Raw genomic sequence first — 16,678 nt, 5'->3', positions numbered from 1 at the left:
GGTCAATGTTATTTACCTGGAATTTACCTGGCCAAGAGATCAGTTGTTGTGTATATTTTTATGATATACACAGGAAACTTCTCAGGTTATCACAAATTATGCTTAGTGTCTTGATTTGTGCCAAAAAATAATTAAAATTTCTACCTACATGCATACCGCATTTCTATTTCCCGTAAACCTTCAAACTTTGTCATATTTATGTATTACAGATAACAGATTTAGCCCATTTCTAAACCTGTGCTTTTTAAAACTTCTAATTAAACTGTTATATATCGTATATAAATAATTTCCTAAACATAATATTACCCGTTTCCGGGCACTTCCTGGTGTAGTAGGTAAAATATCCAGGTTTCGAGAGAATGAATAAATCCAAGTAGATCTGTGTACATGTACAACCAAATGAAGAATGATCAAGATACCCCTCAATATGGGCCGTCTGTAGGGTTTCTGTGGCTGTAGTGTTTGTGTAATGGTGGTATCCCAAACAGAAGCTGACACGAAGTCTACCCCCCCCCCTCCCTCTCTCTTTGGGGTTTCTGTGGACGTAGTGTTTGTGTAACGATGGCACCCCAAGCAGAAGCTGACACAAAGTCTACACCCCCTCCTCTCTCTCTCTTTAGGGTTTCTGTGGACGTAGTGTTTGTGTAACGATGGTATCCCAAACAGAAGCTGACACATAGCTAGTCCCCCCCCCACTCTTCTCTCTCCCTTACTCTCAACCATTGACTAAATTAGTAATTATTGTCATACGTATGCAACACTATTGTCATGCCATATCATTTCATCTATCTTTATTATTGCTAGTTTTACACATTTCTCTCTCTCTTTAAAAATATAAAATCCTCTCTCTCTCTCTCTCTCTCTCTCTCTCTCTCTCTCTCTCTAAATATAAAGCCGTGATAAATTATGAATAGAAATATCTCAATAACTTATTTATGCTATTTTACTATTGTTTGATTTCTGATTGTGTAATTTATAATCCATGTGGTATCCCAACAGTGCTCCCACTGGACCAAAATTCCCTTTCGCCACTTTTTCGGGGTGCTGCGCGGTGCAAATAATCTCATGCTTTACAATTATTTCCACCATATTATTTTATTCATTACACTGATTTTAGCATTTTGAATCAGTTATATTACTTAATCATATCCAGCTATCTGAATTATTAAGAAGTTAATTTGTTTTTTTATAAATTCTATTATGGAAATCAAAAAATCAGATAATAAATCATATAAATATAAACTTCATGATGCTACATCCCTCAGTGAAAACATTGTGTACATTGCCCGAAATACAGATGTCACAAAACATCAAGCCCAATTTAGAGTCGTATCTCAACCATTCTCTTTAAATTTCCGTTTTGGTATGGAAGATTTTGCAATTTGGACATAATAACATTTAAACAGTATTTTATTATGAATAACATAATAAGGATTAGGCAGCAGGCAATGCCTATATAAGCCTTCTCCTTTAGGGTACAAGGTATAGTCCACATAATTATACACACAAGAAATTACAATATAGATATGAAGTAAAAGGATAATAAGTCATTCCAAATATAATGATTATATAAGTATTATGATTTCTTGATATGAATAATAGGCTAACAAAATAGAAATGTGGGATGGTTAATGGGATCTAAATGACATACAAAAGAGAAAAAATGAAATCAAATAAAAATAGTGAAAGAAAAACGAATAAGTACAACAGGAGAGAGAAAAAAAAAGATTGAGAGAACCGACTCAAACATGATAAGAATAGACATACATAACAAATACACATGTATTAAATGCATTTTTAAAATCTTTTGCTTTCTATAATATATTTCTGAACATATTCAAAAATCTTTATGTTATCTTTGAACCCAAGAGTCTCATCACCACTCATCAATAACTTTAATGATATGGGAAACAATTTGGACCGAATAAGATGTTTGAGCAGGTGGGGTTGACTGTAAAGCCAAACATTGATATTTTTTTAATTCTAGACTGACTAGGGTCAGAAGCTACGAGTTTAGTGTCAAAATAGAATGGGGTGCATAGTCTTATGAGATTAGCATTTTTATACCGTTGCGCACCGAACTTCAAAGAAAATTATTTATTAAAATTGCTATGTCCATATCAATGGTGACCGACCACATTGTTTATGAAAAAAATCAAACCCATCAAAATCTTGTCATCAACGAGCTTGGCCGCAAAAACAAACAATTGATGTATATACATTGTACACAATAATACGGCCAATTTATTACAGGTCGGTTCTGTGGTTAAGAATTGACATTAATGTGGAGATAACACAATTATAATGAATAAGACTTTAAATGTTAAACAATTGACCACAGCAGGGTACACAGCTGTCCGATGTATTTTATTACATAATCACCAACTTTTTTTGTTGCAGCCATACCTTACCTGAGGCTATTATCCAGCTCAGTGTGCACTGGAGCGACGCGAGATTTTCGGTCGCACGGGTTGACTGAATAAACAAATTTGGACTGCATAAACAAAGGAAAACACAAGACAGATTTTAAAAATACAATTTACTGCAAAAAGGAATTTTCGCCACTTTAAATTTTTTTTTTAGCCATTTTTGAAAAAAATTCGCCATTGGCGAAAATGGCGAAGCCCAGCTCGAGCACTGTATCCCAAACAGAAGCATTTTTTTTTTACAACTGTAACAGTTTTACGCATGGGCAATATAACCATTACATGTTGATGTGCTGCGCCAATAAAGAATTGTTCCTTTTTTTATAAATACAAAGTCATAATAAATCATTAATATAAAATATTCCAATAACTTATGTTTGTTTGCTTTTTTTTTATTATTATTATTATTTGATTTCTGATTGTTTAATCTATAATACATGTATATAAATGGAGAGAGAAAATACGATGATAAATAGCATTGTTTAGGGGACGTTAGCCATTAAAATAGTCTAGGTGCGAGTCAATGCTATCAAAACTCAGGTATACCAGGGCTTTCCTTGAGATCTAAAGACTGCCGGTCATCATTAGCCGTGATTGTTATCAAAACATCTTTCTCAGGTAGCAGTAGACCACAGTCTCTGCAAACGTCAATCAACCTAAGCTCTATTGTTAAAAGTTTGATTGACCGGCGGCTTATCATTGATCACCACACAGGTAAAATTTGGGGGCGTTAACTTAAAGTTGGGTCTTTAACTGTTAATTGGTAGATTTTAAAATATCAGAAAGATTGTGACGTGTGACTTCTCGTTGACATTAAATGTCACAAAAGTTCCAATTTGGCGATGGGTTTTGTTTATCTCGCCGTATACTAATAACATTTTATCATTTTGCTGAGGACTTTCATAAGTTTATTGCTGCTTTTAATCTTTCGTTCGATGTCTCAATTTCGAGTAAATTGACATCGGTCATAGGTAAAGTGCCACGATTTTGACGTTTGCCTTTACGTTAAACCAGTTATAGCTGTGGAGATAGATAAAACAAAGCAAAGAAAAAACATCTCCCTTTGGCCTTCAACTCGACATTTAGATACTAGTATGTGAATGGCATTTTACCTGTTACGATAATCATTTTCATTCGTATGTCGACGCGATATATCCCTGTGAACTCAAAATAAAGACAACACAGAGTTCTCCACACCTGCTTCGTACATATACAGTATATTTTTATTTTTATTCATGGTTGGTTTTAAACTGTTTTGCGTCCTCTCGGGAATTTTTACTCATATTAAGATGTCACAATTGCCGTTGAAGGGCTGCATAATTTAGGTCCATCCTCGGCACTTACGTTCTTTGAACAGGCAGGGGTGTTTATCGTGCCACCTGCAGAGACACGGCGTCTCGGTTTTTGTGGTCTCATCCGAAGGACCACCCAGTACATGTAAGTGGCCTCTTACGACAAGCAAGGGTGATGAGGACTTACTTTAACCCGAATCCTCACGTGATATATTTTATTAAAAATTGATATTTATTAAAATAAATATGAACCGCAAGCTAACAATTCAACTTTATGACAAATGGGATGACTTCAACTTCTCCATCGTCAATTTCCCGTATCTGTGTAGTAATATTCCATTACCACCTGCACATGTTAAGATCTCTCAACTGATTCTATACGCAAGAGCTTCTTCTGCATATGATCAGATTTTAACTCGAGGCAGGCTACTGACAAACAAGGCGATGGTACAGGGGTTTCAATAGTCTGTGTAAAGTCAGCATTTCACTAATTCTATGACCCTTATGATGCCTTAGTTTGCCAATACAACCTCTCATTGGGTCAAATGTTTTTGACGCGTTTCATGCCGATTGTTAGGCCACTCTTGGCACCCTGATTTTGACCAGGGATTACTCCGTTAACCTATCAAAATATAGTGCTCACGGCGGTTGTGATCGGTCGACAGGGGATGCTTATTCCTCATAGGCACCTGATCCCACTTGTTATATCCAGGGGTCCGTGTTTGACCAACTCTATTTTGAATTGTTTATGGGAGTTATAAGATTGATTACTGTTCGTTATCTTCATCTTTTATCGTAACGTTAGAAATGTCTGATTTTCCAAAACACATGTTTATTTCATAAACTTTGAAATTCGTTATGCTGAGGAAAATGTTTAAGTATTAAATACAAAGGTTGTTGGATGTACAGAAATAATTAAGAGTAGGACAAACACAAACGCCTAGATACCAGAGGTGAGATCAGGTGCGTACGAGGAGTAAGCATCCCCTGTCGACTGGCCACACCCGTCATAATCCATACATCTTGATCTGGTAAACAGAGTGGTCCGTAGTCAAAATCAATGTGTAAAGAACGGTACACTAATTGGTAGTATAGTCTGTTATACACTACGCCATCGAACAATTTCAATCGTTGCTATTTTGACTTCCGCCTTTATAAATGACTTTGACTTTCATTAGCTATATAAAAAACATTTGAAAGTTGAAGATAACGAACAGCAATCAATCTCATAACTCCTATCAGCGATACAAAATAGGGATTTCGGCAAACACGGACCCCTGGACACACCAGAGGTGGGATCAGGTACATATGTCCACATAAATACAAAATCACAGTTTGGACAATGATAAGCAAAATTTATCATCTACTATAATTTTCTACAATTCTGATACAATTTCAATAACCTAATTTTATTTTCAAAATAATAACTCAAACCGTATGCTATCAGTGTTACAAAGAAGCAATAACATTACAACAAAATTCATTTGATTAATCAGAATGACAATGCTCTGCAATACACATACAATACAATAGTAGAGTAATCCAGTTAGCTGATTTGACCAAGTAGTTGTTTTTAATTAAAATCAATGGTGTGTTTACCTCGGCAACTTGAATTCAACAGTTGCCAAAAGCTGAACTGCCTTTTTAATACGTTCCTTAATACCTTCTGGTAAGGTGTCTGAAAGATTCGGTAATTCCACTGTCGCAGCGTCCTTTTCTTTTTTAACGACGTTTTGGAGCAAGTCATCGAGGGCTGATTCCATGATTTCTTTGCTATCTGGATTTTTTAAAACTTTCCTAACATTCATATATTCCGTACAGCATATATCCATTGCACCCGTTTGGTCGTCTGCAACCTTCTTCGGATCAACTCCGTACAAAGTTAGAATAATCACTCTTGCACAGCACTCCAATTCAACAAGTGGGGAGTTTCCTTTTAATTGCTTCACAACATTATGAATGGGAGAGTAACCGTCCAAATTTAGAGTTGACGTATTGATATCTTTGCATTCGAGAAGCATTAATATACTTAATATTCGGCTGTATTTTTGCTGCTTCGCGGCGATGTTTAAGGCTGATTCTCCATCATTATCGTCGGTATTTAATATGTTTTTACCCCTGTTACCACTTAAAAGAATTCCCAATTTTCGCGCACATATTTCATCGTTGTTGTCTGATTTTAAGCAATGATGAAAAACGTTTGATCCATGGGTGTCCTTGTATTTCACTGCTGCTTTAATATCAACGAGCCTATGGATAACTGTTGTTCTAACGGATTTGTGCCGGGCAGCTAACATTAATGGCGTCATGTTTGAATCGTTGCGGACATTAACATTTGCGTTTTCCAATTTCACCACTGCATCTGCTACATGGCGGTCTGATCTGTCCGACATGATTAGAAGATGTAAAATAGTATTGTGGTCATCATCTTCAAAGCTGAGCACTCGCTTCTTTATTTCGTCCATATTGTTGACGAGCATACCATTTAGTCTTGTGACTAAGGTCTCATTTTTGGAACAACATTTTCCATACATTGACAGATAGAACTGGTAATCAGTATTGATCTCTTCGTGCTTTTGGATGACATCACACAATCTGTCTGTTAAATAATCATGATTGTTAAGACTAGCCCAAAATAAAGTTGGCAGTTTGACGCTGGAACTGTCATTTTGTAGGGAGAAAAAGTTCGTTATATCTTTAACGCTCTTCCTCGCTAGCTCTTCACAAAAGCAATCTACAAAAGCCTTTCTCCTAAACACTTTACAACCAAAGACTTTCGAAAGTCTTCGATTCAGAGCTTCGTACAAGAACCGTATGGCAAGCGTTTGGGTTTGCTGTCTGTCTAACGAACTATACTCCTGAGTTTGAATTATATCGAACGGAAAGAAGCGGACCGCTTCTTCGAAAAACATATCACAGAGGTATGTTCCTACGGCCTCGAAAACACTGTCGTGTACGTATCTAAATCCTCCCCCGCCAACATCCATAAAAAACGCACCTTTGTGCTTTTGTGCACAACGGGTTAGATCCTTGAAATCCAGGGGGTTGAATCGTTGCAGCAAATCTGTTGATATTGCATTTAGAAATCCTCTGCACGCAACCTCACTCCCTACATTGAGTTTTGCATCTTGATCTTGCGTTTGTAGATGCCATTCCAACAGGAAAACAACTAAAAATAAAGTTTTGGTTTTTGGTGTGTCGTCATGACGAACTTCCTCTTTTATCTGAATCTTCAGGAATTCGATGGGACGAGAAAAGAATTTTGCTCCTCGCTGCCTGTAATCTTCTTTACAAGCATATAAATGGGCACAAAGTGGAAATCCTATAGGCCCTTCTGCTGCTTTCATGTCTTCCCTGAATTTCTCGGTATCGCCAGATGGTGCTGCCATGTGTTTCTCTTTCATCGCAAATTCAATTTGTTTTCCAAATATATCATCTTTTTCTTTATTGGTAAGGGGTAAGTCTTTTGAATGTTTGACAAAATCCCCATTGAATACAGGTGTAACTCTTTTCATAAATGTACAAGCATTTTCTATAACGTTTTCTCTTGCAGTAATTATAAGATGCAACTTTTTCGAAGATACTCTATCAGAACCCTCTGTTTCATTCTTTATGAACTCATCAAATATTTCATCTAATTTATTCCACCAATTTTCTAGGTCATAGTTATCGGTTTCGTTGAATATGTTATCGATAAAGACCGTCGTCTTTTTCTTTGGATTAACCAAAACGAAATCTTCCCAAGATCTTATTTTGTGCAAAACCTGCTTGTTTTCCCTAGCTTCAAATAACAAATGTATGGCGGCAATGGTTTTCCCAGATCCCGGTGGACCCGTCATGATTACGACGCTATTTCTATCCAAACACGTTTTAGCAGCTTTATACATTTCAGTTTCAACAAAGTACTTGTTAAAAGTTTTGAAGCAGTTGAGATATCTGTTGGTCGTCTCTGTAAAAAGACACAATTGATCATCAGAAACAGCAATCAATTATCTTTTTTTTTTTTTTTTAATTTAAATCAATCACATCGATACATCACAAATATATTTTTTTTAATTTACAAGCATTGCAAGTCTGGCATACAAATCGTATTACCAGCAGGGATGAATTTTATGACGATCTTTAACATTTTATGTTGATTTATATTTGACAGAGTGTGGGTTATGTTTATCTTGGTGATATCTCTAACCATAGCTTTCTTGGCATTGTCTGAAATGTTTGTTACAATTTTTTCTGAACTCAAAGCATGGATTATGGATATCCTGACATAGACGTTGGTTGGACGCTAATCTCTAATCATAAACTTTCCAAGGAAGAAAAAAGCAGATCCATTATTTAGATCGTTGCTTTGAAAGAGGTGATATTTGTTATATATGTAAAAGGGGCACTATATTTTGTTGTCAATGAATTCGAATCCCGGGTCCTATCGCTTATTTGCATACGAAATTTATTCACGTTTCCAACACTATACTATTTTGGTATATCTCAATTTTTTTCAAAAAGCTACTGCTTTGCAACTAATGAGAGAGAGAAAGAAGGGGAGAATATCAGTATTTAACAGCCCAATAGCTCTTTCGCTCATACGGTTCTTCGTATGCAAGATCTTTAATACTAGCATATGCATCTAAGTTTTGAATCTTCAAATCTTATTCATAAAGACTGTAAAGCTGAACACAAGTATTTAATGGAGCTCCTGTAGGTATTTCATATCATTTTGAAATTTTCAGATTTGAATGATTTGCTGAGAAAACCACATGTATTTTGTATGTTTGTCTATTTTGTACTGTTTCTTGAGAAATGTGACTACATAGGGAGATTAATTCAATGTCTTTACTTTAAATCTTACCAATGTTTTCCTCTGCTAAATCTTCTCTTGACTTTTCCACTATGAATGCTGTAAAAGTAGAATTCAAAAATCTACATGGCGTTGAAACAAATATATATTAGAATGCCAAATATTGGTATTTGATATTCACATGAATGAAAGAAAGAGAGGGAAAAAAGATATTTCCGACTTTTGTTTTAAATACCTACAATGCATATCTGTCGTTGTTCCTTCTTGAATTGGCAGTCTGATGGTTTTTACTATAAATTTAAACATAATCATAAAAATTTACCTTATCAAATACTTATCTGACTCTTATCTTTTACGAATATGAGAAGATTGATTAATTGATGTTTTCCGACACACTCAACAATTTTTCAGTTATCTGGTGGCGCCCAGTCTTTATTGGTGGAAGAGAGAATCCAGATACAATGTACCTGGGAAGAGACCACCGACCCTCCGAAAGTAAACTGGGAAACTTTCTCACTTACCGGTGTGAGCGGGATTCGAACCCGCGCCGACAGAGGTGAATTTGAGCACAATGATCTAACCACTCGGCCACGGAGGCCCCCAGCAAATCAAATTCACGTAAACATGTTATAATTCAACTCATACGCTAATTACAATTAAATCAGCATTTCGCAAATTCTATGGTCGTTATAACGCTCTACAGATGTAGTTTGCCCATGTAACCCATCATTGGGTCAAATGATGTCTGACGTGTTTCATACCAATTGTAAAGCCGTTCTTGGTACACTGGTTTTGACTACGGATAACTCCGTTTACCTGATCAAGATATAGGGCTCACGGCGGATGTGACCGGTCGACAGGGGATGCTTACTCCTCCCAGGCACCTGGTCCCACCTCTGGTATATCCAGGGGTCCGTGTTTGCCCAAATCTTTATTTTGCATTGCTTATAGGAGTTATGAGATTGATCACTGTTAGTTAACTAAACCTTTCATTTACATGACTTTAAACAAGACTGTTGAAACTCCAGCACCATCAATTTGTTTGCCAGTAGCCTGTCTCGATTTAAAAACTGATCATACGCAATTTCATCTTGTGAAAGACTAGCTATTGTAGATGACAACGTAGCTAACGAAGTGATCAATCTAATAAATCACATACTAAAATATCCATTGAAGAGAAGGTCAAACACGGACCATTGGATGTACCAGAGGTAGGTGTTTCCTTTTGTTCAAATGAGGATTAGAAGTTGTGAAAATGACGAAGCAAATCTAATCAAAATTAATCCCATAATATAATTGATCTAGATTCCTACACACTAGATTATTGCAAGTACTGCCGTATACATTGGGCGTTTTATCATAGAAAGATTTGTCTGTTTGTTCTTTTACGTTCCATTCAAATTCATTTACTCTTGCGCAGATGTCACCAGCGGTGAAGTGGCACACATTTCGTCCTCTGTATAGCACTCGTGGAGTTCGTTATCATACTACAGACTTCCGAAATAACCGGAACTTCCATCGCTAATACAGGGTGCTTTGGCAAAAGAATAACACTGCCCAGGTTATACGCGTCTTACATCTAAATAGGGATTAAGCGAGGATCCCCACTACCACCACCACCACCACCCCCAATCGCAAAGTAAGCATCTTGATAAATTGGATACCAAACAAGGTTCACTAAAATTAGGTAAGGGGTTGCATATACACCAAAAGATTTTAAGCAGTTTTGAATTAATGCATCTGTGTTTATTACGTTTAAATAGATTATTAGGTATTAATGTAAGGTGAAGATAACGAACAGTTATCAATCTCAGACCTAATATCAACTATGTTTTTATGAACATTTGAAATATTGAAGGAGGTACTAGATTTGAATAGTGTACGACATTTGATTAATGCCATTAGAGTATTAAAAACTGTTAACTTCATTATTAGCAAATCGGTATGCTTTTTACTCCTCACATATAAAAAAGAAAAAGAAATAGAAGACATTTCTACGTCTTACAAAAGTCTTTGGAACATGAGAGTAACCTTTTATAAAAGCAACGCCGTTTGTATAGTGAGGGTAAGGATTTCTCATTTTGTGATAACAGGAAATACTAACCTTCAAATTCATCCACAACTAACGGGCTAGATTCCTCTAAAAGACAAAGAGCAAATACGTCAAAACAGCATTAAGCATAATCTTATCCTTTGTTTGAAATACTTAATATTTGTAGCATGCCGCAATCGATTCATTATGGAAGGTTGTTTTTTTTTTTAAACAAAACGTTGCTCATACATATTCAACGTAGATACAGATATTCGAAATACAGATGATTCCCTACCGTTTCGCAATGTCGTGCCTGTTTCTGTGACAGGTTCCTGCTTTCGTTTTCTATGTTTCTTTCTTTTACCTAATATACACCATAAAATTAATTCATAAATCATTATATTTATCACAACGACACACCCTAAAATGGATGCAGCAAGTGTACTTTGGAGATAAAAGAATACTTGCATATGAATTACGAATAAAAATAGCGAATACAAAATTTAATATTACTATCCATTTTCTTGTTATTTGACGCCTTAAGGCGTATAGAGACGTCATAAAGTTAATGATACATGTACAACACACTTACGTCTTCTGACAATCATAAACGTAGCAATCAAACCGAGTGCGATCGCGATCACGATGAAGACGATCAAGACGATTATCCACGGCCTGAAAATAAAAGACACAGATTAACAAAACCCTTTGTTCACTTTACTTTTTTTTTTACGTAACTCTCGTTTTGCAGGAAGGAAAAAATTCGACAGAAAATTTGACAATTTTTTGGTCCGTGCAGTTGATAATTTCAGTACTTTATTGATCATTTCTGTGTGACCTTGCATCTTTCTATAGATCTGAAAAATGTTCGTTTTCAAACGGTCAAATTCCCACATTTTTGGAAAATATCCATTCCTTCTTAAAAGCAAACAAACCCCTCAAAATCAAGTTACATGTAGCAATTTTCATTCATTAAAAGTATAATTTGGATAAGTAAAGTACAGACAAGTTCACTCTAGAAGGAAATTTCCCCCACATTCTTGAATCAATTTTACTGGAAACATGTGACCGCTCTAAACATTAAACAAGTTTACAAACTCACCATGCTGCCAATGAAAAAGAAACAAAGATGTAACTGTCTAGATCTGGCGTTCATTTATGGTTATTGGGACTACACATTTATGCTACATGTATATTAAATTATTTTAAATTAACATAGCTGCGTTGAAGAAAGAAAGATACATGTAGATATAGATAGTTTAGCAATCCAGTACCCAGTAGAATATCAGAATTTCACAGGAATGCAATGGAGCTCTTTTGTTCAAGGACTTCTCAGAGCAACCAGTGTATCATAAGTATAATCTGAAGAATATTATGGGAACTAATTGATTTCCCGTTAACTTAATCAATCTTATCTGATGAGAAACATAAAGATGATGTTGCTTACGGAAATTCATCCATGTCCGTCTCTGGAGAAACTCCCTTCACAGTCATCTGTGATGTTAATTCGAAATTGTTGGATATCGTTTGACTGTTAAAAGTAGAATTTGATGTCCTGCTCTGGTTATAACACACTGGGTCTACAATGAGAAGAACAGTAGCATCAAATCACAGTGTAAGGAAATTTCTTGAATCTCATATTTTCAAGTATGTTGTCTTTTTTTTTACTTCTTTGAAAATTCAATTAATGGACACGTTTACATGGCGACATGCGGATGTTTGTGTATGTTATATACAGTCTACTGAGCAATGAAATAAACGCGCGTCTGTCTACAAGCCAGCAGAAAATGGTTTAAGGTGGGTATCAATAAAATCTAAAGTTTCAGCCATTCCACGGATCATTTTGAGCATTACATTCTTAAAAAGAAATACAAAATCCCAATTGCAAGTCACCAACTTGAAAACCTATTTGTAGATCTAGTTTAAGCTTACACATGTAGGCATCAGTTGATTTGTATCGCTGTGGGCAGGGCGGTGATAGGGTGGTGCAATCAACACCGTAATGATCTTGTATTCTGGCACCATCAACATTAAATTCTGTGCAATAACCTAAAAATAAACCAATTGAAATAATTTATCATCGCCACTTTAGTATATACGAAATAAAAATAATCCTAGTGCACTTACAAAGTTAGCTTTAATCATGAATTTGAATTGAAATTCACACTGAGATACAAATGTACACATTGTGAAATTTTCTCGGTACCGTTAATTTTTCGTTCTGGCGCACAAACTTCTATTGTTTCATTCCTGAAAACATTTATCACACAGTGATATTTGAACTTCCCCGGATCCGTACAGTTTTCGTTCCCTGCATACGACACACAGTTCTTATTCTTAGCAGCTTCTTCCATTTCCGCTTTGGTGGTAGGACACATTTGCACAATTCTCATAGTTTCCAGGGACTTCGCGCAGTATCTATCGTCAACAGCACAGCCATACTATAAAATTGCACATGATCAGTTATTGGATAGGGAACAGGACTGCGGAAAGAGATGTTTCGAAATAATATATGCTATTACAAGGTGATTGAGGGGGAAATACCTGTATAAGCACTAACAGAATAGATACAGAGAGCCAGTCCCTGTACCGCATGGTTACCAACATTCCCTCACCTGCAAAATAAAAATGAGGTACTCTTATTTAAAAAAATCAGTAGCTTTGTTTTATGCCCCCGAGATCGAAGATGGGGGGCATATTGTTTTTGTCCTGTTTGTCATTCTGTCATTCCGTTATTCTGTCTGAAACTTTAACCTTGCTAATAACTTTTGAACAGTAAGTGATAGAGCTTTGGTATTTCACATGAGTATTTCTTGTGGCAAGACCTTTCCGTGGGTACCAACATTTTTGACCCTGTGACCTTGACCTTGGAGTTTGGCCTACTTTTTGAAAACTTTAACCTTGCTAATAACTTTTGAACAGTAAGTGATAGAGCTTTGATATTTCACATGAGTATTCCTTATGACAAGACCTTTCCGTGGGTACCAATTTTTTTTACCCTGTGACCTTGACCTTGGAGTTTGATCTACTTTTTGAAAACTTTAACTTTGCTAATAACTTTTGAACAGTAAGTGGTAGAACTTTGATATTTCACATGAGTGTTCCTTGTGACAATACCTTTCTGTTGGTACTAAACCTTTTGACCTTGACATTTGACCTACTTTTTTTTTTTTTTACATTGGTCATAACTTCTAAATGGTAAATATTAGAGCTTTCATATTGTACATGAGCATTTCTTCTGACAAGATTTTTCTACTGGTACCAAGATATTTGTCCTTTTGACCTTGGCCATCTTCGGAATTGGCCATTATCGGGGGCATTTGTGTTTCACAAACACATCTTGTTTTTTTTTTATATAAATTACCATCATTTACTTTAAATCCTCTTTGTTTACAAACAGAGAGAGAGATAGAGAGAGAGAGAGAGAGAGAGAGAGAAGAGAGTAACGGTGGCATGGCCTTTTCAGTGCTCTAAGAAAGAATGGTGTTGTTGGGTACTGTGCTTTACAAAGTTCCTTAGATTGGATATTCTTATATTCATATTTGCGTAAATGATATTCTATTGTGATATAATACCTGAATTTAGAGGTGAAAACGAACTCACAATTATATAATTACAATTATATATGATGCGTTGTTAAAAGTGGTAGATTAGACCAGGGGTCAGTGATTGTCCCACTCTTAATATTCCTCCTAAGCACCTGACCCCACCTCTGCCCTCCTCTTACTTTTGTATTCTTTACAGGAGATATGAAATTGATCAGTTCGTTATTACTTTTTCACCACACTCCTGAACAATTGAATTTTTCATATTAAGGTACATGTACATGAAAACTAATTTTGTATATGCATATACCTTCTGAAAGTTATTTACGGGTATTTTTATGCCGTTAATCTCAATGTCTGTTGTCAGAGAGCATAGGTACAATGTAATTTAGACCAATATACATTGTACACATATGTATGAAATCAAACAGAACTAGGACACTCGGAAGCATTGCTAAAATGAATTATTGCAATCTTTCCTTCGCATCAATAGATTGATTTTTATGTGGATTTTAAGTATTATATTTCAAAGAAAATTTTCTAAATTTATCTTTAATAGTTTAACTTGTATCGACGGTAGGCAGGAATAGTCGTCTTGTCATTTAACGAAAACACGCGTTTCTGTAGATTTGTTTGAATTTCAAATCCAAGCAATAATTTGAAATTTATATCAATAAAACTCGAGTAAAATGTAGTGTACAAGAGATCAGAAGAGATAAAGCTCGATAACATTTTAATTCCTCATTGGTTGAAGCTGACGTGGGGATATTTCTTATATCCACTAATTTCTAATAATGGAGAGAGAGAGAAAGAGAGAGAGAGAGAAATGTATATACATTCTATTGATGTCTCTAATAATTTGTCAGCGAGTATCCATTTGAAGCAGTGGCGTAGCTAGGTTTGAAATATTTGTAAGCAGGGGGTCTGGGGGCGCCAGCCCCCCAGAAGCTGAGGACATTTTTCGTAATATGTAACGAAAATATTTGTAAGCACGTGCATACAGTGCTACAGTGTAGCTACGCCACTGCAAAGTTATATACAGTGTATATAATTTGTGTTTATTTCAATGTCCATTGCAGGAACGAAAGTAGATTTTTTAAAATTGAAAATACAGTAATGTTTCATTGCTAGATTTCTTTTGATATCAATATTTACATTATATTTAAAGATTTGTTAGACATTTTCTTCATCAACATAATTTTTAATAGACAAATACTTACGAAGCAATATCTACACCTACCATTTACCTGAAGGTTGAGGGCATTCCTAAAATAGGTAGTATTTCACTGCGCAAACGCCAAGACCTTTGGTAGAACAAAATATGTACACAGTGACTGTAAAATAAAAACAAAATGCAAAATCAAATTCCACCATATATTAATGCATTAGTGTTAAACATATTTCAGTTGTGTTTTTGTGGTTGCATTCTCGCATCTATCAGAGCAATATCTTGTTTTGCCTGACCTAGTTTGATTAACCCGTCAGTAGGAAAGTACAGACATCTAAAAATACTCTATTATCGGGTGGCTGTAGTGATTTAAGGAGTGTCTGTTTTTAATGTGTAGTAGCGATCAAAAATATCTCCAACATACACCCTTTTACCATGCACAGAATTTTAGTCGTGAACATATACAGGGAATAGCGTATTTCAAAAGTGGAAGTTAATATCATTATATATGCAATACATGTTCTGCCACTTACCTTGCCCTACAGTATTTGGGTTTAGTGTTTTTTATTTTTATTTCATTTGTTTGTTTGTTTTGTTTTGTTTTCTTTAGTGGCAAACATATCCTACATGCACATGTAATAACAATGACGTCGCGCACGCTATCGGTGTCAATAAGTATATATCCTTACGGTAGCATTTGGGCTATTTTAAATGAATAAAAATCACTTTACCAGTAGTATACAAAAGCTACAACTTATTTTGATTATCAAATGTATTAGTTGGGGTATTCTGATATTTACGTAAATATTGCATGTAGACAGGTACGAAAATGTTACACACACCTTACCAAAATGTTAATAATTTTCCTAAAAGTGACATAAAATTTTGCAGAGCAATCAAACTATGATATTGATAATGTACGTCATTAGAATTCCAATCAATTTCACGCATACATTTGAAAAATGAAATCAGGACGAAATTTTAATTGCCGAGGATATTCATCTCACAATTTTACAGTGCATGAGCGACGTTTGTTCAATGTAAATAATCTGGAGGGAATTCACCATTATTTAAATGCGACTGGCGAGGTATAAAAAAAATAATAACTACGTGCTCGGTCGACATGCTCTTCTCTAACGTCGATGTAAAAGCACTGAAAAGGCCACGACATTGTTGGTTATTTAAACTTCAAACTTTTTACGCAAACCGCGTCTCTCTCAGCTCTCTCTCTCTCTCTCTCTCTCATAACAATTTGAAACATGACATATCTACAGCACTATGCAATTATAACAGTTAACAATTAGTGACATGTACCATATAACATAATGGTAATAGAGGGAGATAGGAAAATAAACCATAGGGCTTGGAATTATCAATCCCGCCCTCTAGTCATTGAGCATGAGAACACAGGCACTCGACG

General features: G+C 35.5%; 1 protein-coding gene across 3 annotated transcripts; it reads right to left on the bottom strand.

The window, feature by feature from the left end:
• Nucleotides 1-5,111: 5,111 nt before the first annotated feature.
• On the bottom strand, nucleotides 5,112-15,551 carry LOC125673613 (uncharacterized). 3 transcript variants are annotated; one of them, XM_048910236.2, is made up of 11 exons: nucleotides 15,338-15,551; nucleotides 13,090-13,160; nucleotides 12,752-12,986; nucleotides 12,478-12,594; nucleotides 11,993-12,125; nucleotides 11,138-11,220; nucleotides 10,841-10,909; nucleotides 10,618-10,653; nucleotides 8,753-8,803; nucleotides 8,565-8,612; nucleotides 5,112-7,667 (listed from the first exon to the last, which is right to left on the bottom strand). In XM_048910236.2, the coding sequence occupies exons 2-11, from the start codon at nucleotides 13,150-13,152 to the stop codon at nucleotides 5,314-5,316; spliced, it is 3,189 nt and encodes a 1,062-aa protein (XP_048766193.2). In that variant the 5' UTR covers nucleotides 13,153-13,160; nucleotides 15,338-15,551; the 3' UTR covers nucleotides 5,112-5,313. The 3 variants fall into 3 exon arrangements, with proteins under 3 accessions (XP_048766193.2, XP_048766192.2, XP_048766191.2); XM_048910235.2 differs by having other exon boundaries at nucleotides 15,331-15,503; XM_048910234.2 differs by having other exon boundaries at nucleotides 15,311-15,375.
• Between the last annotated feature and the right edge of the window lie 1,127 nt (nucleotides 15,552-16,678).

This window comes from Ostrea edulis, chromosome 3, assembly GCF_947568905.1.
Source record: "Ostrea edulis chromosome 3, xbOstEdul1.1, whole genome shotgun sequence".
Classification (NCBI taxonomy): Eukaryota; Metazoa; Mollusca; class Bivalvia; order Ostreida; family Ostreidae; genus Ostrea; species Ostrea edulis.
Note: the sequence above shows the minus strand (reverse complement) of the source record. Positions and strands in the feature narration are given on the sequence as shown.

Bases quoted from the DNA above. Each gene is read 5' to 3' on its own strand.
- LOC125673613 (XM_048910236.2), bottom strand. From the start codon at position 13,152: ATGTTGGTAACCATGCGGTACAGGGACTGGCTCTCTGTATCTATTCTG. The intron at 12,595-12,751 runs GTACCGAGAAAA...GTTTATTTTTAG, and splicing joins GCCAGAACGAAAAATTAACG to GTTATTGCACAGAATTTAAT. The intron at 11,221-11,992 runs GTAAGCAACATC...TTTTATTTTCAG, and splicing joins ACGGACATGGATGAATTTCC to GCCGTGGATAATCGTCTTGA.